General features: G+C 46.6%; 7 protein-coding genes across 7 annotated transcripts; 3 read left to right on the forward strand and 4 right to left on the reverse strand.

The window, feature by feature from the left end:
- Positions 1–3,513: 3,513 nt before the first annotated feature.
- BHQ10_008057 (uncharacterized protein) lies at positions 3,514–9,045 on the reverse strand (the record flags this gene model as incomplete). The annotated part of the gene is made up of 11 exons (XM_040880821.1): positions 3,514–4,442; positions 4,505–4,704; positions 6,330–6,792; positions 6,868–6,989; positions 7,050–7,165; positions 7,223–7,303; positions 7,359–7,465; positions 8,081–8,203; positions 8,267–8,691; positions 8,753–8,940; positions 9,001–9,045. 11 exons carry the CDS (start codon positions 9,043–9,045, stop codon positions 3,514–3,516), a joined length of 2,799 nt encoding a protein of 932 aa, XP_040736560.1.
- A 465-nt stretch (positions 9,046–9,510) lies between these two features.
- BHQ10_008058 (uncharacterized protein) lies at positions 9,511–10,813 on the forward strand (the record flags this gene model as incomplete). The annotated part of the gene is made up of 7 exons (XM_040880822.1): positions 9,511–9,706; positions 9,765–9,843; positions 9,901–9,980; positions 10,040–10,104; positions 10,166–10,365; positions 10,425–10,704; positions 10,760–10,813. The coding sequence occupies 7 exons, from the start codon at positions 9,511–9,513 to the stop codon at positions 10,811–10,813; spliced, it is 954 nt and encodes a 317-aa protein (XP_040736561.1).
- Positions 10,814–10,859: 46 nt separating this feature from the next.
- On the reverse strand, positions 10,860–11,824 carry BHQ10_008059 (uncharacterized protein; the record flags this gene model as incomplete). The annotated part of the gene is made up of 3 exons (XM_040880823.1): positions 10,860–11,222; positions 11,445–11,601; positions 11,661–11,824. The coding sequence occupies 3 exons, from the start codon at positions 11,822–11,824 to the stop codon at positions 10,860–10,862; spliced, it is 684 nt and encodes a 227-aa protein (XP_040736562.1).
- A 666-nt stretch (positions 11,825–12,490) lies between these two features.
- Positions 12,491–13,530, forward strand: BHQ10_008060 (uncharacterized protein; the record flags this gene model as incomplete). The annotated part of the gene is made up of 5 exons (XM_040880825.1): positions 12,491–12,572; positions 12,636–12,649; positions 12,715–12,771; positions 12,825–13,472; positions 13,528–13,530. 5 exons carry the CDS (start codon positions 12,491–12,493, stop codon positions 13,528–13,530), a joined length of 804 nt encoding a protein of 267 aa, XP_040736563.1.
- Positions 13,531–13,908: 378 nt separating this feature from the next.
- On the reverse strand, positions 13,909–16,613 carry BHQ10_008061 (uncharacterized protein; the record flags this gene model as incomplete). Its single annotated transcript, XM_040880826.1, has 8 exons — positions 13,909–13,984; positions 14,043–14,743; positions 14,793–14,928; positions 14,986–15,095; positions 15,147–15,248; positions 15,301–15,432; positions 15,508–16,500; positions 16,563–16,613. 8 exons carry the CDS (start codon positions 16,611–16,613, stop codon positions 13,909–13,911), a joined length of 2,301 nt encoding a protein of 766 aa, XP_040736564.1.
- A 1,640-nt stretch (positions 16,614–18,253) lies between these two features.
- BHQ10_008062 (uncharacterized protein) lies at positions 18,254–20,742 on the forward strand (the record flags this gene model as incomplete). Its single annotated transcript, XM_040880827.1, has 12 exons — positions 18,254–18,354; positions 18,428–18,776; positions 18,849–19,268; positions 19,346–19,699; positions 19,753–19,788; positions 19,845–19,930; positions 19,988–20,018; positions 20,074–20,091; positions 20,149–20,221; positions 20,276–20,355; positions 20,411–20,516; positions 20,582–20,742. The coding sequence occupies 12 exons, from the start codon at positions 18,254–18,256 to the stop codon at positions 20,740–20,742; spliced, it is 1,815 nt and encodes a 604-aa protein (XP_040736565.1).
- Positions 20,743–21,029: 287 nt separating this feature from the next.
- Positions 21,030–21,687, reverse strand: BHQ10_008063 (uncharacterized protein; the record flags this gene model as incomplete). Its single annotated transcript, XM_040880828.1, has 2 exons — positions 21,030–21,460; positions 21,522–21,687. The coding sequence occupies 2 exons, from the start codon at positions 21,685–21,687 to the stop codon at positions 21,030–21,032; spliced, it is 597 nt and encodes a 198-aa protein (XP_040736566.1).
- Positions 21,688–21,747: the final 60 nt, after the last annotated feature.

Consider the following 21,747-nt stretch of genomic DNA (forward strand, 5'->3'; position numbering starts at 1 on the left):
TGCAATCTACGATCCAACGGCTGGTCAATGCCACTTGAGGAAAAACGTATAATCTCCTCAGTTCAATGTATTGACAGGTCAATATTTGACCAAAATCATCACCATATCGGAAGAAGTCAAAATAATGCCGGAGCCGTAGTCTACGAAAACTCACGGCATGATGACGCTCAGTGCTTAACAAGTATGCTTAAAGAAGGTTCTTCGCCACGATTCGATGAAGAGGCGTTGCAGCCAGGAACCACCGGAATCGCGATAGTCTCTTCCTAAGCAGACTTTGTTAGTCGGTCTTCCCTATATCGACGACTAAGCCTACCCTACAGAGCCTCCCTATCAAGGCTAACGACTTCGAAGATCGATTATATTGATGAGATATGACTAAAACTATTACGTTGCTTGTATATGTATTCTGTCAGCTTTATTCAGAACGAGAGCATCGGAAATATATTAGTATTATTCTGTGGCCGCTGTATAATTTAATGTCCAGTGATCAGGCCAATACATAAATCAATATCAGGCTCACTTCCGGGAATATGGTCTGGCAAATAGGTTATGGCGGAGTCGGCGCTAGTTGAGAACCAGACCTGCAGGGGAGTTCCTTCCTGATCATATTTCCGCAATTCGATCGGTCTCCAAAGGTTTCAAGAACAAAGCTGATTATCTCAACGCATCTCAGCATTGTGATAGGTGTTCTCCAAACAGGGTTGGGAGTAAACATGGTCCTGCACAATCGATAACATCGTCATCTAGTTTGACAAGATAGGGCTTAATCTATTAGTCTCGGTAAGGTTGAACATCGATAAACCTAGATTTCAGGGTAACTTAGCTGAAAGTCAAAGGGAATCTTCCATGATATTTGAGGCGACTGAAGTGCAACTCCAAAGTGAGATCGTGGATTGCAAGAGCGTCGTATGGTATATTGACCTGACCGGTAACTATCTGGAGTTTGACTTGCCCTCCCAATGCACTTGTTGGCATCTTAATCTTACTATTGATCAATTTCGCCAAAATCACACCCATGCACACGATGTTGCGCCAGAGAATGAAATTCCCCTCAAAGGTGATATATACGTTTGTGGTTCTTTATGTGAATTTTCGATTGCTTTGCAGATCCCATCTGACACTCAAATCGCGTACATACGTACAGAGTATGTAGAACTCGACGTCCGCGGCCGCCAAAAGCTCAATCCTGATATTCTTTCTATCATCGACTCATGGTCGGAAAGCCTTTCATTTCGTGAATTATGCAACACTTTTTGTGGTTGTTGTGGCGGAATAGCCTTGATACTGGAGCAAATCTTTCACTGTCATCCACTCTCCGCCGCATTCAGATTTGAAATCCAAGACGGACACTGTGAAGGCATCTTTGCATCATTCTTAGCTTCGTCCCCGTACAACATTATTACAGATTTTGCAATATTGCTGCTTCCTATTCTGCTGTTGACTTGAGTGACCTTACCCTTTCGACAAAAGGTGTTACTGGTGCTAACTTTTGCCGTCGCCATCTTCGTGATTTTGGTCGACCTCACTCGTATGGCTTTCTTTGAACATAACGCTGTAATCCAGCTCCGAAAGCATCATTATTCTAGTGTAGGAAAGGTCGGTGATGAGGATTATACTTGTCTGTTTTCATAAGCAGTGATAACCCATCAGTTTCGGTTGATGATATCTACAGGCTAATCTTAAATACAGACAGATTTTCGTTTTCATTCATGTGATACACTGTGGAAGTGAACATGACCCTAATTTGCGCTTGTGTTCCATTCCTAAGATCTCTTACGACTCGAATTATGACATCTCTACTCCGGAACCCGCGAGAAGAGTCTCAAATTGAGGAGGGAACGTTAGAAGAACCCCAGCAAGCCCCTAGCAGAGGTGAAGCTGTTGCCGAAAAGTTGATGGATGTCACCACTTTGCGTAGGGAGGCAGAGGTTGAAGTTGAATAAGCGGCTAGAAGAGGCGCTGGTGACCTTTTCAGGAAAAGGTAAAACCTCCAATTATCAACGTATTCAACAAAAGACCGGCATCAATGCCGAGGCTGAATGCAAGAGAATCTCTGCCGCCTAACATTTTACTAACCACTCTCTTCTTCTTGTGGGAATTCGGATATGGCCTTATAAATGTTCTCAATACCAGATTCGGAGATCTGGTTGAACTGAACCCATGGGAGATAACGGGGCTTCATGCAGCGTATTTTGGAGGCTATATGTTAGGAGGACTCCTACTGGGTCGAATGTTTCTGAAAAAGCTGGGCTATGCCGGTGCTCTCATAGCTGGTCTTTACATTTACGCGTGTGGTGCGCTTATCTTCTGGCCGTCGGCAGTTCGAGGATCTCTGCCGACTTTCATCGTATCTAATGTCGTTGTAGGGCTTGAACTAGCGCTACTGGAAATGATAGCAAATCATTTCATAACTATTTGTGGACTACTTGACTACTCAGAGATACGATTATGCGTTGCCCAGTCTTTCCAGGGTATTGGTGATATTTGTGCGGGGTTGTTGGCCTAGAAGGTCTTATACAAGCATCCCAAAGACGTGACGGAAGTAGTTAACGCGCAGTGGACTTATCTAGTTATCGTCTTTATTGCTGTGCTTCTTTCCGTCATCCTTTATCATCTTCCATTGTCCAAAGCTCCAAATGACGATCTGAGGGAGGTGGCTGCTCAGTGCCCCGAAAATAGAGCTAAAGTCTTGAACTTCCGGACCTGTAATATTACCTTCGGATTGGGAGACCAGTCAATTCTTTTCTACGTTGCAGGGCAAGAAGCACATGTCGTTAATTTCGAGGACTATGTGGCATTTTTTGACCCGAGGTAGGCCTGACAACATTCTATAGGAGAAGAGCTCCAACTAACAACCCACCTATTGCCTATGCGCTGAAGAGTCTCCTCTGACGATTTTGGAGCCATCGCCTATACAGTATGGACGTTCGGGCGCCTTGTTGCGGCGTTCGTCATGTGGCTATTATTGAAGCCTTGATGGGGGTGATTATTTTATATATAGCATCAATAATATTTAGGGCTCTTTGCATGCACACGACCGGATCGATTGCTGTTGCCATGGATATGCTGGTCTACTTCTTTTCCGGTGGCATCTTTCCTATTGTGTTTGCGATTACGGTGCGTGGGACGGCACAGCATGCAAAGACAGCTGCTTCTCTGTTGGCTGCAAGCATAGGAGGGGTGCGTTTGCCCCTTTCGCACAGCATGCTTCTGTTTTGAGTCACGGTCAGCCTTGGTCCTATAGCACCATTGTTACCCTGTGGAGTGCGGCCACCATACATGCCGTGTACTTGAACTTCATACCTCAAGCAAGAAGGTAGGTTGGTCCAGTAAGGATGATTATATCATGGAGAAATAGCAAAACTATATTTACGCTTTTCTGTTCTAGGTTTCATGTCGGTACATGTATCTCTACATAGACGGACCAACTTTAGCATGATTAGCAGTTGAAGGAGAACCGAAGGAGTCTTGTAGCAAACAATCGAATTATCATCATTACAGTCTAACATCTATTTACAGTGCTAGCAGGATACCTGCTCCCGCAGCCCCAAGCGCAAAATGACGAGGTACACTCGAAACCATATTCCGTGAAGCACCCGACTTAGAGGTACTTGTGACTGAAGTTGATGAAACCGTCCAGGCCGCGCCAGCCCCTGTGGCGGCAGTTGTCACAGGGTTAGCCACAGCAGTAGCACCTGGAACAGCCGATGTGCCATTCGTGATTTCCAGGATATTCTCTTCGGTTGAATTGAACCTCGTCGGAGCCAGTGATATCTCGTTATTCGCTAAATCATACACAACGTAAGCGCTTCGAAGGAATGTGTCTCCCAAGGTAGCAGTGCTGTCACCGGCGGGGACAATGCCAAAAACGCATGCAGGAGTCCCGTCATTGAATGTCAAACCGGATCCGTCCTCTAGAACGAGTTCTTTGATACCGATAGGGATAGACGGACTTGTGAAGGTGTAGGTAATGTTGATGTTCTCATTCATCATGCTACAAGGAACGTAACCCGTTCCTGTTGATGATTCATACACCACACCAAGGTCGTTGTAGATATCCTCGACGATAGTGTCTGGCAGATAAGTCAGACTGGTTCCAGAGTCTAATAAGACCGTAGCTGGAAGCTCGTCGGAGCTGTACGAATGGTCACTGGAACTGTTTTGTAGCGCAACCCCAGTCATGATGACGAGGAACTCCGCATATTCTCCATATATTTTCTGGATTGGCAAAGTCTTAAGTTCGCCGGAGTATTTTCCGCTGTCGACTCCGCCAAAGAGTATAGATCCCGTGTTGGCATCGAGGTCGTTGAGCCACAGACTATATGCATTGGAGTTGATGAGGCCTTTTTTGACTAAGGCTGATGGAAGGTTTGCATAGGCTGCCTCTCCGTCTCGATTGACCTGAATTTCATTGGCGGTATAGCCGATTCCGAGTACGCCGACTGAACGAGAGATATCAGATATAAGAATATGCACTCCATACTTCCCGTGGTCAATTACTCACTGTTTGATGACGACGTATACCCGATACCAAATTGAAAAGACGAAACACTTGATCCACCGATAGTCAAAGTATCGGTGACATAATCACCTGCTGCACCGGTGCCATCGACGTAGGAGATGTTGAAGTCGGAGGAAACGTATTCATAAGTTGATGAAGAGCTCGCATCATATGTCCCGGAAGAAGCGCATTGGTCCGACTTGCTAGTGCAGAGAGTAGAATTGGGTGCATTAACCCATAAATCGCTACTTCCGGTATCTAGTGTCAACCGCAAGCTTTGTGCGGGCGTGCCTAATGTGATATTACAATAGTATAGTGTTTCCTGGACTTCACGGTCAGCATAACTCCTTTTGAAAGGTTCAGATCTTGGTTGGAATGTCTCGATCCCGTAATATGGACTCACCTCGTTATCAAGCGTTTGACTAACGGTCAAACTTCTTTTTCTTCTAATATCCCGGGCAACCGGATCTGATACATGGTTCCGCGAGACGTCCAGTGCTACCACTGCTGCTTTATCTCTTTTTGCAAGGGATAATGCTTGAACCGTATGCAGAGGCTGGATAGCTAGAAATATGGTGAAGATGTCCCGCCACATCGTACCTATTCTATGTCGAATCCAATATAGTCTCCGAAATTCCAGTACTGACTGTGTGGACAAAGGATGGAAATTTCAAAGTATACTAGCGACGAAACATATATGCTAATAAAGTGGTGGAGCATTCAGAATTTTGTATCGACATGTTTGCTCGGAGGGTCAAATCAAAGAAGATAAATGATGCTCAAAGAATTGTAATATGATAAATGTGTACGCGTCTGCGGCAGAAATCTTTCTTTATGCCCACATATAGTAGGTCATATGCAAAGCAGGCTCCACCAGATCTCTAGGCATCTTTGAGCACGTAACGACCCAATTGAACAAACTAACAAATCAATTTGAGATGGAGTTCGTCTGCAAACTTGTCATAATTATGAAGGCAACACTGCCGAAGCAGCATAAAGGGCCCAAGCCGCGTAACTACACCACCCATTTTAGCATTTTGCGCGGTAATATGGTTGCCACACCCCGAGAAGGTCCTATCACAGCTTACGGTCTGTGACGGCCCGGGATTTCCGAGGCCCACTCCCTTATGGACTGTAGTCTGTCCTGCTAGTGCGGGATATCAAAATGCTTGTTTGTGCATCGAACGGATGGGGCTGACGTGGACGATGACGAGGAAGGGCTGATAGAAGCTCCAGCATGCGACAAGCGCTTGCGTAACCCTGAACACGATACTGAGCACTGTTGTGATGTCCGCGTAGGACATTCAGCATCTGATCTTGCCATCCGTATGAGTCTCGCCATCAAGCCGGGACATTGTTAAAACCTGACGAGTTTGACAAAGACTGAGCAAGTAAAATGAAGTTGCAGTCAGCCACCATCAGCCCTTGCAGCGTGCGCCGAGATTGTGTAACGAATATAATACAGCTAGTACTATTGGAGACTATAGACCCGCTTATTCACGTACTCTCCTCAGTCGGGGCGAAGTGTCGTTTAGCTTATAGATTACAAGCCGTAACATAATACATAATTACAGCAGTATGAAAAGAAAAGAGCGCCATCTCATTTCACTTCTGCCATTCTGTTACTTCACGCTCCTTACTACTGCATGCAATAATATACTACTGATTTAGGCTTCCAATTCGACTCGAAACGGTGATCGATCTATGTATACGTCACGCTTCATGATAATATATACACGTGGTCTGGCTAGCTAATGTACACGTCCAGCTCTTCATATCATACATGCTCCTGATTCGCCATGTCAGACGCGTCGTTTGACATCGTTACAAGCCCATGGCCTCTCGAACTGCCTTCATGGTACTGTTAGCGTTTATGCGAGCTCTAGCAGCGCCCTGCGCAGCAATTTCTTGAAGATAACCGTTCTCTATCTCATCCTTACTCATGATCTCCAGAAACCTTTCGCGAATGGGCTGAACATGGGCATTGATGGTCATTTCCACATGATCCTTGAATGCTTTGATCCTCGTTGATCGGAACTCTGAAGCTATTTCTTCGCAGCTTCTTCCGTTGGGTTCTTCCAAGTGACTCAATATCTCAATAAGGTTGGAGATACCGGGTCGACGGATGGGATCATACGATATTCCAGGCTCGGAATCCGTGACTGCTTGCTTGATTTTTTGTTGAACATCCTTTACCGCATCGTTCAAAAGGATTGTTGACCTTTTGTCTTCTTCCGACTTTGACATCTTATGAATAGGGTCTCTCAGAGACATGACACGACGAGCCGGAGCTGTTCAAAGAATCGCGAAAGTTAGCTGTGACCACAATTGCCTTCTTTCATTATGGTCTTTGGTCGACGACATACATATCAGAGCTTCGGGTGCAGGAAATAGGTCGGTATCAAAACGGTGGTTGAAGCTGTTGGCTGTATATCGTGTGAATTCAATGTGTTGCTTCTGGTCTTCGCCGACGGGAACATGAGTGGCCCTGATCAAGTCAGATGAGGTTTCAAACTGCGTAAAATCAAAAACTGATCGGTATGCATACCCGTGCACAAGAATATCCGCAGCTTGGAGGACCGGGTAAGAGAAGAGTCCTAATCTCAACTTGGACTTTGCTGTATCGTTATCTAACTCAACGTCCTCGGGTAAATGTAGTTTGCTCTGTATGAGCAAACATCAGCATAATGCGAACCGTACCCAGGTGATGAGGTTGCATACCTTCCACTGCGTCATTCGAGAAAGATAGCCCATAGAAGCCACTGCGCTCAAAACCCACATAAGCTCTGCATGCGCCGAAACCTGTAGTATGTCAACTAGACGCTCTCATAGACCATTTCAAAAATACCCCACGCACGTCAGACTGATAGAATAGTATGGACTTGCTCGGATCAAGCCCGATGGCAAGCAACATCGCAAAACTCTCCTTCCTCCTTTGCCGCAGTTCATGAGGGCTTTGATTCCCTGTCAACGCATGTAGATCGACGATAGAATATATGCATTTGTCCTTGATACCCGCTTCATTTTGTAATCGCACCCATTCTCGTAAAGCTCCTAGGTAATTGCCTATGTGAGGCACGCCCGTTGGTTGTATTCCGGAGAAAATGACTCGCTTCGGGAATGCCTCAGCAGTGGAGGGGGTATGAATGGTGCGTAGTCGCAAAGGTAATTGTGTGGTGCTCAAACATGGGCAGCATCTTGTTAATGGAAAATTTCGGAACTGATTCTTCGCCGTTCCGAGTCGGATTGAAGTGCGCATCTCGTTAGAAGTCGAGGTTGTGCTTATGGTACTTGATCCAACATTTTTTGTTGGCGAAACTCCGCATGCTTCGGAGATATCACGTGAATTCTCCACGGAGCAATTACTCTACTCGATATGAAGAAAATAAAGCGTCTTTGGCAGCACAGTATTTCTATGTTACAGTAATACATTGTATCTAGAATATGCTACGAACCTTCCTAAAAAAGCCATCTATATTACAAAGGCGCCAGCCTGCTGGAAACGAAAACATCACGCCAAACCCGTTCAACCCTTTCGAACTTCAGTCATAGGGCTTCTTGGGTTTGTGAACCTTTCACTATTAATCTGCTCCACCATTGGCTGCTTCTCCTTTGCGTCGTGTCGCTGACCGAATTGGGCAAAGTATGGCTCCAAGGTCTTATCGACATCATCTGCAGTCGCATCGAGTCTACCGGCGACGTCTATCAAAAACGAGAGTTAGCTGGTGTATAAAACCCCATATCATCGAGAGGAAAGCATCATACCAAGATCGTCAAAGTCAAAGACATTCGCTTTCATACCGACGCCGTAAAACGCATGTCGTCGCAAAAATGCCAACCATAGCTGCACAGTCTCCGGATGTCCATCTTTAATTTGTATAAGTCGTCGTAGTGTAATCCGCTCAAAGTTCTCCTGACTCTTCTTGTGGACGAAATTGCTTCGAGGGACCGTCCATCGCTCCACTATCCGGGGCAAGGGGACAGGTCCGGAGACTGGAAGATTGAGGTAATATGCGGCTCGAATTGCAAAGTCGGCGAAGAATTCGACGTTGCGCACGCTGTACGATCGGAGTTGGAGGTCGCAAACTGGTAAACCGTGTTCTGCTTTCCTTCTTAGTGGTCGTAGGTAAAGTGCTTGGACACTCCTAGGGAGACGGGAACCCTGGGAGACGTCTTTTAATCGTTGAGGCCTGAAATCGAGGCATTAGCGAAGCTCGATTGATGAAGATCGTGTAAATTGGAGATTTGTACCATTGCTTGGCTGGAATTGTTTTACTCGTCTGAGGCGACTCAGCACTTGACTGGGAAGCTTCCGCAGGAATCTCTGGGATTGAGGCTTTGTTATCTTCTGCCAATTGGGATATCTCTTTTATCAAGTCATGTGTATTCGTCGGTGCTTGGTCGGAGGTGGTCGCCAAATGTCTCGTGGATCGTGCGGCCTGTGTGAAATATTGGAGTCAGACAATTTTCATTGTTGGTCATCGATACATATCCATTACCTGAAGTGCCGCATATGTCGGCCGAAAAATTGCCCTGGACAGCATTATGACGAATAGATGAGTGTCTATGACCACTCTTATATAACCTGAGGAAGACGCCCTTCGGACGATGCTGTCCGCACTTTTTTCAGGTGCCGTCCCCGCACACCGCCTTTGCTATTTCTGCCAGTTCCCCAGACAAGCCCACTAAGCATGATCAATTTGATATTGCGCCTTTTGCGGAAGAAGACTCTTCATATAAGGTATCTCTGTCTGAAATACTCTTGCCTAGCTTTGATATCTTTGCCTTGGTGACCATATGTAAGTTTTGACTGCTATCTCAACATACATACTGAGTCATGAAGCATCCCACTTCCCTGGCAATTACAATACACATCCACCAATAACCAATACCCACGAACTATTTGAGAGAAAGTGTGTTGCTAATTTTCTTCTTCCAATGACTAGTCAGAACCGTTGTGGAACAGACCGTGAAAGTCTATTCCAATTTCTACCTTGGCTGTCGCTACCATGGCTTCGAGTACGATCTTTTCCAAAGCTCAAGAGGCAGCCAATTTTCTGAGGGAGCGCCTGGATCCAAGGCTACAGAAACCCAAGGTTGCTATTGTTTGTGGTTCCGGGCTTGGAGGTCTAGCAGATGCAGTTCATGAACAGCCAAGAGTAGAGATTGAATACTCCTCCATTCCTTATTTTCCACGGTCCACCGGTATGTCGCTTTACTTTTTGACTGGTCATTCTGTGGGTGGTTTCTTACAGCAACACAGTCCAGGGACATGCAGGAAAGTTGCTTTTCGGATTTCTGGGAGCTCAGACACCGGCCGTTCTGATGGTTGGCCGATTACAGTCTGTCTGCCTCTGTCTTCTTGCACATAAATTATGATATGACTGACTGGGCTCTAGTTACTTCGAAGGCCATTCTATAGAGGATGTGACATTCCCAGTCCGAGTCCTTAAGCTTCTTGAAGTGGAAACGATAATATGTAGGTTTGAACATCATCTCAATTCATCTTATCCCAAGGTTTCTCTACTAACTGGCTAGTGACCAACGCCGCGGGGGGTCTCAATCCTGAGTATGCGGTCGGAGACATAACAGTCCTCAACGATGTAAGACAGCCGCACCAAATGTGTAACAATAATATAGCGCTGTGCTGAGTGTATGATTAAGCACATCTTCCTTGCCGGACTTTCTGGTCTACACCCGCTGCGTGGACCAAATGTCGATGAGTTTGGTGTCCGATTTCCTCCGCTTTCAGATGCGTATGATCTATCGCTCCGCCGTTGTGTCCATAACGCATGGCGAAGTATCGACAAGTCAGAGAAACGGCGACTCCACGAGGGAGTCTACGCGTTTGTGTCTGGACCAAGGTATGAACATCTTTTTAGCGACATGGACATGGTCAAGCGCGCTGACTGGAAGTATGTAGTTACGAAACACGTGCCGAATGCCGTTTGCTAAGAAACCTCGGGGCCGATGTGGTGGGTATGTCTACCGTGCCCGAAATCATTGTTGCTAGGCACGCTGGTATGCGTGTGTTGGCATTCAGCCTTGTCACAAATAATGCCGTCCTTGCTCCTGTGCCCCGAGGAGATGACCATCTCCTTCAGTCAACCTCTACTGGTGAACTGGATAGTATCATCAAGGAAGGCAAGGCGGACCATCAAGAAGTTCTCGAGACTGGCCGACACGCTGCACAAGACATGCAGGTGAGTCGCCCGATTTTCTGAAAAACTCAGAATAGATGACTGACTAGAACCATAGCGGCTCGTCGTTCAGGTCATCACTGACGTCTTCGAGAAATCCCCAGATATATAGGAGACAGCGTCCAAGGTAGCTATCACACAACCACTATGGAAATATCTCAGCGCCGTCTTCTCGACTGTAAACGGTTGTAGTATGCCTTCTTCCCACTGGTCTTGGCTACTTGGATCTGATTGTACTTGGCCTTGAAACGACCTGACTGCTGTTCTGCAGAAAGTATTTCTTCGACAAAATTCTGCTTGCGATCCTTCTTCACAATACGAGACTTGAAGAACTCGGTTGGACCTTCAACGATAGTGCCAACCTGAGAATACTCGGGTATACCATTACCACTCTCCTTTTTGTAGTGTCTGTGCGGGTCGAGGACGTTACGCATACGTAGGAGTTGCAGATCCCTCTTTAATTCTGCAGTCAACCTCGTCTTTGGCATGTTGAACCAATCACTGCCAGCATTGTCCTTTTCCTAATCGACGGACAACTGTTAGCCAAAAGACTCAGTGATGAATTGGTACTATCAAACTCATGATTCATGGGTAGCTGCTCAGAGTAACTATGAAAAATAAAGGCTCTCATAATTGCAGGCCAGCCCAAAACGGACTGGTGATTCTGCATCAAGTGCACAAGGCAGAAAAAGCTTACATCATAGCAGCAAGGCAAGGATATGAAATAGAGAAAATAAACGTACCTTTTCTTTGCCCGAAGACTTGGCTGCACGAGGCAACGGCTTCGCGGTAGAATCAAGAACAGTGGGTGAGGCGGCTTGCAAGTTGTTAATCGTGGCAACCTCGTCATTCTGCTGGATGAAGGGTTTGAGAGCAGCACTAGCTGGCAATTTAGGGATTCTTCAGTCCGATTATTTAGTATGTGGCTATGTGAAAGTCTGAGAGCAAGAGAAACATACTTGGGTATATCTTGGGCTGACACGCCAGTCTCTGAGATCGAGATCAAAGAGTTGTCAGCCGAGGACGGCGACTGAAGTCGGGCCTGTGCTTCATTCAGAAGCTGCTGGATGTATTGATCTTCGTCCAGACCATTAGGCAGGGAATGCGTGGTAGTGCTGTCCATCTTTAATGACGGACTTCACATGAGGATGCCGAGCGAGACACAGTTGTGAGGCTGGTCTGACTGAGTGTGCGAGAAAAATTGCTATGGGAGAAGCTCGGGAGTATTTATTCAAGGATTTTTTCGCTGCTAGCTCGAGAGTGGGGCTTCTGCTCGAAGAGGGAGCTAGTAATTTTTAACTAGGCATTTCCATAGTCCTTGGAGGTTATTATCGAAAAATACACATTCTGGAAATCGAATTACATTAGCTACAGTAGCACCGTCACGTACCGCACTTGTCTGCGTACAATTTCGATTTTTGTATGTATTTACTGTATGCTCAAATACACACCGGCCGGAAACGGCATAACGCGCAGCATCACATCACACCCGCCCGTCGCGCGTGTCTCTCTTACAAACTCATCCAACTACCTATCTGTGTGCCCAAAGACATCAGGATCAGAAAACCGGCCATTACACGTCTTGGACCCAACTATTCTTGGGACTTGTATATCCTCTATACGTGCAATCTTGATTCCTCCATATCTTCATCGCTTTTGTCCTCCCAGAAGCCCGCCGCGCCTGTATACACGTTCAAGAGCTCTATCTACAATCCTCACCCAATAACGATCGATCCTGTGAGGAATTAAGGTCCCACCACCAACCAACCCCTCGATTGGATCACCAAACATGGAGCAAGCTACACAGTCATCCGGTCAACAACAGAACCGCCAGCAGGCTGTTTACGATATTCGAAACGGCGGTCATTATGGTATGTATTCCTAAACTCGCGATTTGCGTCATCACGCCGACCGACGGACTAACAATATATTAGGCGCCAGCGCAGCTGTAAGTGCAAGGACGTAGGGAAGTTGGGTGTCGCGTCACTAATTACAATCTACTCGAACCTATAGCTATCAGCACAAGGATATGCGCCCGTCGCAGAGTTGTACACCGGCGCATGGTCGAATGTAAGGCCCTGCGAACCACACCGTGTGTAGGATCGACAGACTGACGGAAACAGGTCAACCAAGGTCTCCAAGGAAACTCGCGCGACATCCTGACTACCTACTGGCAACATATAATCAACCACTTGGAAACAGACAACCATGACTACAAAATACATCAACTACCGCTGGCGCGTATAAAGAAGGTGATGAAAGCCGACCCGGAAGTGAAGATGATCTCCGCAGAAGCACCAATTCTCTTCGCCAAGGGCTGCGACATCTTCATCACTGAACTCACAATGCGCGCATGGATTCATGCCGAAGACAACAAACGCCGAACGCTGCAGCGATCCGATATTGCAGCCGCCCTGGCCAAATCCGACATGTTTGATTTTTTGATCGACATCGTGCCCCGGGAGGAAGCTACATCGCACGCGAAACGATCTAGTCAAGCCGGTGGTGCTGCGGGCACAGCGGCCGCTGCTGGTGCATCAGGCTCGTCCGGTGCCGCAGGCCATATCCCTGCTGCTCAGGCTGGCGTGCAGCATCCTCACATGGCTCCCGAGTACCTGGGTCAGCATGCACTTGCACAGGATCAGGATTACAGAAATCAGCCGGGCATGTACCCTGGCGCAGTGCAGTCGGATCCTGCAGCTTATGGCCAGCCTCAACCTCAAATGTTTGATGGAATGTACACCGCATACCCCCATCTGCCTCCTCAGCAGGTACGATCCTTTCTCCATTGTCTCGTGTGGAAATCAATTACTAACGACGACATAGTAAATACCTCAATCAACTAGCTAATACGAACCCCAATTGGCCAATGATTTGGATATAGTTTTAATTCTTTATCGTCTAACAAGAGGTCATCGGAAGGTTAGTGTATTGGGTCTTGAACGATTAGTCTGATGGTTGGCTTGATGGTTGGCTTGATGGTTGGCTTGATGAAGTCTTGATTTTTGTTTCCTATCTAATGTGCTATGCAATTGTCGATTACCAGGCGTCTTTTGTCATTATGTTTATTTTGGTAGTAAAGTCTCGACGGGATAAGAATTGTATTTATGTTTTCACTGGTTTTGGTGCCTTGATAAGATTTGGTTTCTTTCAGAAAAGGAAACCTGATATCTCGTAGTTTTACAAGAATCAAATGGTAGTAATCACCTATTTCATTCCGAATCTTGACGACAATGTCGCGAATTTCTCGTTCTTGACGGGACTTGAGACTGTGCGTGTGAGCCTAAGCAAAGCGATGTGTTAGCCAGTGAATCGATTCTGTTGGTGATTATGTCACTTACTTTTCGAGCAACATTGGTCCATTCATAGCGTCGACACGGCCATACTTCTTGTTGCGCGTGGAGATATCATAAAATTCGTCAGAATTATCTGACTGAAGCAGGTTGACAGTCTGCTGAAGTTCGTCCAGATTCTCTCTGAGGATGGGATTATTAAGACTGTCGACAAAAGTTGCAAGGTACTCGACATCTTTGGCTAATGCAGTGACACCGTATGGGTTGATTTTGCGAACCTCCGGTGAAAGAGGAAGTGCCAGGATTTCGTTCGCGGCGTGACTCAGTGCGTCAAAGTATATGAGTTCTTTGATTTCAGTGGGCAGGCCGAGCAATGTCGAGTTCATGATGTTGGAAAGGAATCGTGTCAGTGTTTGCATGTAGTTACTGGGCTCTTCTGGCTCGACTGTAGGAGTCCAATCATATTCCGCAGTTTCAATCAGATCGTCAATCTTGGAGTTGACCACCTCGAAGATTCGTTTTTCGGCCGCTTTCTTGTTATTACGGAATTTCTCGGTGGCTTTTAACGAAACCGGGCCAGCAGTAGAAGCCTGTGATCGAGCAGCAACAAGAAGTGCCTCGAGCTCTTGACAGGCCATTTCAAAATGCTCAAGGTTGATCAAAATCTGGACGATCTGTCCTAGATATTGCGAACTTAGGCGCTCAACGAGTGTTTCGCAGACCTCGTTTGATAGAAGGTCATCCAAAGCCTAGCAGCTACATTAGTTGGGTGTAATGAGAGACTGGGAGGTGACTCACCATCTTGAGTGTCTCGTCAATAACATCCGCGTGCGAGAAATCGTCGTTGGAAAAGAAGTAGAATTGGTTCAAAAAATTCCTTATGTCAATACAACAAAGAGGGTACATTTGGGAGAAGGGCAGCACGCAAGGGAATCTGAGAGATATGTCAGTACGCAGTGCTTCATACGTAGTTCTCGTATTCGTCACTTACGTTTGTTCTTCACGTGGCTTTTCTGGTGTGTACCAGCTGACATTGATGACTTTGTCAAATTCTTCGAGATTTTGAATCGGCATAGGCATGTAGTCGTCGGTAGAAACAATCTAGGTATGTTAGTAGGGACATCGGCCAGAAAAAAAAACCCTTCAACTAACCTCTTGAAAGTCGTCACTAAATCTGGTCTTGAGCAGATCGGCATATCTTCCGAAAAGAGTGAGAAGAAGTTTGTCGAAAACCGTAGTTGAGAAATTCCACGTCTACTAAGGTATGAGTCTTCGCTTGTACATCGAGGCTAAAGGGAAAACTTACATCCATGGCCTGCATGAATAACGCAACGAGATTTTTAATCTTCAGTAGACTCTCCGCATTATCAACTTCAGGAAGTGCTGCTGTGATCAGACCAGCTGCTGTGTGGCACATTGATTCCCACAGTTCTTCCACCTGATGAGCAAGACGAGAAGTTAGTCATCAAGCATGTACAAGTTTCGGGGGACCAAGCGCATGCAGTATACTCACATCAACAGACGATCGAAGATCTGGAATTTTCTTCATCGTAGATCTTTCCACGATCGCAAAGCCAGTCATCTCTTCCAACAGGGTATGCAAGCTAGCGCCATCGGCATCAACTAGCGTGATAGAACTCGGAAGTAAAAGTTCCTTTTGCCGTCGTCGTGTCGTTGCATATTCTGCTCTAAACCTATCCATCTGTCCCAACGATCTATGAATGTGAAGACATTCAAACAAGGGCGTAAAATCGACTTGGAGGTCTTCATTCTGTAGTAAATCGTACTCTTCATGCTCATCAGAGACCAGTTCAATAGCTGAGTTGAGTTTGAATTGTTCCAAATATCCCAAGTGCTGGGCCCTCTCTTTCAAGCGCTCCTTGCGCAAGTTCGTGTGATACAAAGCAATCTCCCCCAAGTACTGCGACATCTCTCGAATTCGATACAACCACGTATTCAAGTCGGACATGACAGCCTCTGCGATCGCTCTTTGAGTTGCCGGCACTGATCGTTGAATCAGCTCTGATATCTTGTACTGGGTAATTTCTTTGAGGTGAACATTTTGCAGCTCTTCCAGCGCTCGCAGAGCCGCATAATGGTTCTTCTTTCCGAGAAGGTCGTGGACCTGGTTTGATAGCCTCAGAACTTCCAGGCAATCTTGAAGTGCGCGAAGGCTCTCATCAATGTTCTGTCGATGACTCCTTGACTCAACCAGCGCCTTCTTCTGTTCAGCTAACTTCTCTGTGCTGGACTGGATGGATTGGTTCAGATCCAAAATCTCCGACGTCAAGCTGACTGTGCCCTCGCGGATTCGAAGAAGCTGATTGACGGAAGTAACGAATTCTTGGTGGTTTGTATTGCATATATTCTCGATCTCCTGCTCCTTATCGCTGGCGAAGCGGGACAACGATCGTAGAAGCTGCGACGTCTGGTTGCCATAGCTGTACTCTCGAATTGAAGGGATAAGCTGGTCTAGGTAGTCCGAGTCCGATGGGGACATGACAATCTATATATCAACGTTGTTAGCTTGTCGCATTCCAGGCACCGTTCTAATTGAGTTGGTTTCACCTGATTCAGAATGTTCGTGGAGTCATTGCGATGAGAGATGGCGGACGGCATTGTCGCCCTTTGGTATTGTATAGTTATAGCAATCAGCAAGTAGTAGTCATATCGTAGAATATCGTAGCAAGCGTGTTCTTGAAGTTGTCTGAAGTTGTGGTAGCTGTCAAAGTGTATGGCGGGTAGGCGCGACCCCGGAATCACTGTGGGGCCGCGCCTTCCTTGCATCACTCGAAGTACTCTTCTCATCATGTGCTACGATATACTACTAAATGCTACTATATTAATGCTATACGAATAAGTATACACACATACACTAAAAGCCCCATTCGATGTCGTTCCAAACGATGCCTTGTATAGGCATCATTGATCTGGGCATGGCGTCTTGCTGCTCTTCATATGAATCTCTTTTACGGTCAAATACCAAGCATTTTGCTATGATGCCGCCACCCCTCTTACATCCTAGCGGCTATGAGCAGCAGTGTTTGGATTGAACACTTCTCATACATCTCTGGATTTGCATCTTGATTGGCCAGAGGCATTCCGTGGTTGGCATCTACCGAGTCCTGCCCGAACATAGTTTATATCCTTGTTAGATCCGAATTCGCTCGACGTCTGTCTGTGCCCAAACACTCAGTGAACCTATCTGAGAGAGAGGAGATGATGCAATCAAGTCAAGTGATTTTACTTCACTTCACTTGAGCTCACGTGACTGATTGCAAGCCCTAATACTTTATCTGGTCGTTTCAAGGATCTATTTGTTGCTCCTTTCTCTTTAAGACGCTGGTTGGTGAATCAAAGAATATAATTGCACATAAGCCTCTGTTAACCTGTGAGTGTTAAGTCTACTATACTGTGAGGTTAACAGCTAACTTCTTAGCTCTATCATAGTCAGTTTCTTCACTCTATAATGTCGTCTTCTCTTTGAAGCTTCTACAATGTTGATTAGAGACCAACCATCTTCTAGAAGGAAAAGTGAACCTTATTAGTCGCCAAACTCAATTTCTCTGATCCCCTTTGACAGGGCCGTCCTATCATATAGTCTCAATCCTGCTCAGGTGCCAGTGATGTCGTTGCGATATTGTGCTAGGGGGGGGTGACCGCCCTATCAGACACTCACCAGCGGCTAAACGCAAAACATTGCCCGGATATCTGATGTTTGACCTTGCAGCACCGCCCTATCGTGATCTCTGATACTCGACAAACATCTTATTTTGACGCCGGCCGCGGCAATGATGGTGGTGTGCTGTCCAATGAAAATTGTCCAGGAGTTGTCGAGATAGACACATGATGCTTTCTTTCCATCGGCTTCATTCTGTTTGCTCTCCCTCCTCGACTATAAAATTCCCCCCTTCTATCCTCAACTTCTTGTTTCTCCCCTGATCCTCCTTCATCCTCCATCTCGCACTCATTCTCATCTTCTTTCTTGATCTCAGTTACCATCCATTTTGATCTCTCTGATCTCTCGCAATCTTTCTTGCCGGTGTCGTGGTGCCTTGTTGGTCAATTGATCATACTGTTGAGGTAGAAAGCACCTTCTAGTTAGCTTCAAGTCTTGTCAGACCCTCTCTTGTCTCTTTCTGGCTTTTCAACCACTCTTCGATCTTGAATCATCCTTGGCCATGCTGTCTGAACGCCAGGCTATTGCAAAGAGCCCACACTCATCTGAGGAAACGGTTGCAAATACATCTGACATCAAAATGACTGTCTACTCTTCCGAAGAGCTCAGGGTCCCATTGTCATCTCGTGCTCAGCAGGATTTCCGCCGCTCTTTTGATGGAATGGCCACCTTTTCTATTTCGTAAGTCTTGAACGTCGAACAAGGCCATTATACTCTTATCCTGCTGCATCTGCTGACTTCTGAACTCGCAAAGACCTGCTGTGGATCCTTTCATGGGGTCAGGTTACCCTCAGCTGTCCTCTGCCAACGTCGACTTTCAGCGCTTTGGCTTTGGTGACGGTAAACCTAGCACTTCTCGTGAGAGCCCTATGCGCACAGTTAACTTCGCTGGCTTGCCTACTCCACACACAGAATCTCGTCCCAGCAAGCTTCATTCTTCGGAGAATGACACTCTTGCCAGCCCCTTTTCTGGCTCTCGTGGCAATTTCGGGCTCAATTCCAGCCGAATTGAATCCCCTTGTTTCCCTCCAAAGGCTCGTGCCTTCGTCATCGAGGGCGTTTCTCCTGCCATATCCCATTTGACTGTAGCTGGTATCTTTTCAGTAAGTTTCTTTTGTCCCCTTGATTCGTCTTGCAACATTAGCTGGAACTCAATGCTGACTTGTTGTGAACAGCGCCGGGACTTCGAAAGCGTCCAAGGTCCTTACCTCTGGGAGCTCAAGTCTTTGGGCAAGTTCATTGTCGCATTCACCGATCTACGTGATACTCAGCGAGCCCTTGACAAGGTTCAGCTCTCTCATCCTGAGTGGCGGCCAACTCCTCTTCTAGCTCGCGAATGCGCACAGGAGTCCCACGGTTTGATTGGGGGTGTTTCTGATTTTGAAGGCCAAATTGCTATCAGCGTTTTCATTCATGGCCACAACGATATGGATGTGAACTCTCTTGTACAGGGCTTGGTCAAGGGCTTTGGTACGTTGGTTTCCTTCAAGATTCCTTATCTGCAGGCAGACAATATCAAGAAGTTCTTTGTCGAGTTTTGTGACACCACTGATGCTACAAATGCGGTGGCTGTTCTGAACGGTGCAATCATCGAGGTCGGTCACAAGATCCATTCCACCTTTTCTTTCACCTCTCTCGACTGAAGTCTAACTCTCCTTCTTTCTTTTTCCAGAATCTTGAACTTGAAGCCAAGCACGTTCGTCCTGACTTCGAATCTACCTCTAGCAACTTGCTCCAACAGTTCATGAACACTCGTGGCAAAGTCTCTCCCAAGAAGAACCCCTCTTACCAGATTGGTGGATGTGCTCGTGATCACAGCTACGTCTTGAGCCCAACTGGTCGTTCTATCGTACCCGCGGATGACATCTCAGACATCATGGGCATTCTTTCACCTGTTCAGAAGATTTCCAGTCTTGACTCCTTGCCTCAGCATTCTGACGGCCGCCTTTCCGACCAGCGTCCCAAGCATCCCCAGAATCTCGTCGATGTGAACCGCATTCGCAAGGGTCTTGACGTCCGCACTACAGTATGGCTCCTACTTCAGTCCTCTTTTGCTCTTGGCTAACCATGCTTCTCTAGATCATGCTCCGCAACATTCCAAACAAGGTGGACTTGGTAAGTGAAAAGTCCTGAGTGAACTAGATCTGTCGTTCCATTGCTGACTTGACCAGTCTCTTCTAAAGGCTATTGTCGATGAGACCAGCTTTGGAAAATATGACTTCATGTACTTGCGAATCGATTTCGCCAACAACTGCAAGTTAGTATAATCTCTCTGTCGTTGTTGCGACTCATCATCTAACAAGGAATTAAATAGTGTTGGTTACGCCTTCATCAACTTCGAAGATGTAAGTTTTCATTCCTTTTTTCATCTTGCTAGTACTTGTGCTAAGTACGACACAGCCTCTTGACATCATTGACGTGAGCCATCAATTCAATAAGTCATGCAACTGGCGGCGAATTACTAACGTCGCACAGTTCGTCGAAGCTCGAGCTGGTCATACCTGGAACTGCTTCAACAGCGACAAGGTTGCCGAGGTATCCTATGCTAGTCAGTCATATGCATCGCTTGAGTCAATGCGACATGCTAACTCATTTGTCACAGCTATCCAGGGACGTGACTGCTTGATCCAGAAGTTCCGCAACAGTTCTGTCATGCTCGAGGATCCTTCCTTCCGCCCAAAGGTAAGGACTATCATTATTCCGCGCATATGGAGTCGTTCACTGATCACAATTATAGTTGTTCTACACTGGCACCGGCCCTCTTGCTGGAACTGAGGAGACCTTCCCTGGACCAAACAACATGTCTAAGATGCGTCGTAGCGTCGAGAATGCGGAACAAGTCGGTATGTTGAAATATTCATCCGCTATCATCGCTGGGCAACGTGTCTGAATTTTTGTTTGTGTTTAGGTCTCTTCGCTCCCCGCGTGAGCCGCGAAGGTCGCCGTGGACACACTATTCGTGCCGATTTGCCTACCCCTCTTCGTCACCGCGCCAGCCCTCCTCATCGTCAGGGTCTTTCCGGAATGTCTCCTATGACTTCCCCCCTTGCTCTTCGCCGCGGTATTTAAATCCATCGGCCAAGTCGTCCTGGGTTATCAGGGTCATCTTTGTTTTATTTGAATGAGAATTTGAGTGCGAAGTCTTTCTATTTCGAAAATGTTACTGGAATTTGCGTGGACAAGATGTTGAATTTGAAACGGGGAAAAAAAGTATGGGAGTTGAAAAGTGAATTTTCATGAATGTTCTTATCGAAAAGCCATGTATGAGTTATGACATTACGACAGAAATTGTTATCCAAGATCAAGCATGAAAGCTTGTTACAATGAAACGAAATCCCATCACGGATTACTTCCTCTCACTGCGCCGTTACAGCCTCTACAGCTTCATCAACGTCAATATGATCATCTGCTCTGCTCGCAGCACGCCCCCAACGCACAACACCGTTCGCATCAATCGCCCAAAATCCACCAGATTGCCACCGACTCCCGCTCTCAGTAGGCCGATTCCAGATCCCAGTCTCCCGTCCCAACTTGATGACATTCACCAATGCGTTCGGACTCAGGACATGACTCCAGGATGTCGTGCCCAGACCCCATTTAGCGTATATTCTGCGATTGGAGTCGACAATTACAGTCACTGGATTTTGTGAGCCGGGCTCACAAGTTCCGCCGACTGCAGCTACCCATTTGGTTGTTGATGGCTCATCGCTGTGCGACACGGCGATGAAGTCGATATCGGGCTGTCGGCTAGCAGCTTTTCGAATGTCTATGAATGTTGCTTCGGCCACTAGAGAATCTCAATATCATGCTATCTAACGTCTAGTCTGAGGCTTGGAGAGTTTACGAACCAGGACATCCGCAATGGCGCAGGAATGTTACGATGGCTGGCTTGCCATTATCTGCGGGCAAAGGCAGCTCTGGACAAGAGGGCGCCTTGTCTCCGATCCGAGGAGCGGCGGAGAGATCGACAGGTTTTGGAGAGCACCATGATGAAGCTTCTGTCGAGAATGTCATTCTGTGTTATGGATCGTGTGATTGCGTGGAGATCAAAGATAAGCGGAGGTGATAAGATTG

Source organism: Talaromyces amestolkiae (genome assembly GCF_001896365.1).
Source record: "Talaromyces amestolkiae strain CIB chromosome Unknown scaffold18.1, whole genome shotgun sequence".
In the NCBI taxonomy this organism is placed as follows: domain Eukaryota; kingdom Fungi; phylum Ascomycota; class Eurotiomycetes; order Eurotiales; family Trichocomaceae; genus Talaromyces; species Talaromyces amestolkiae.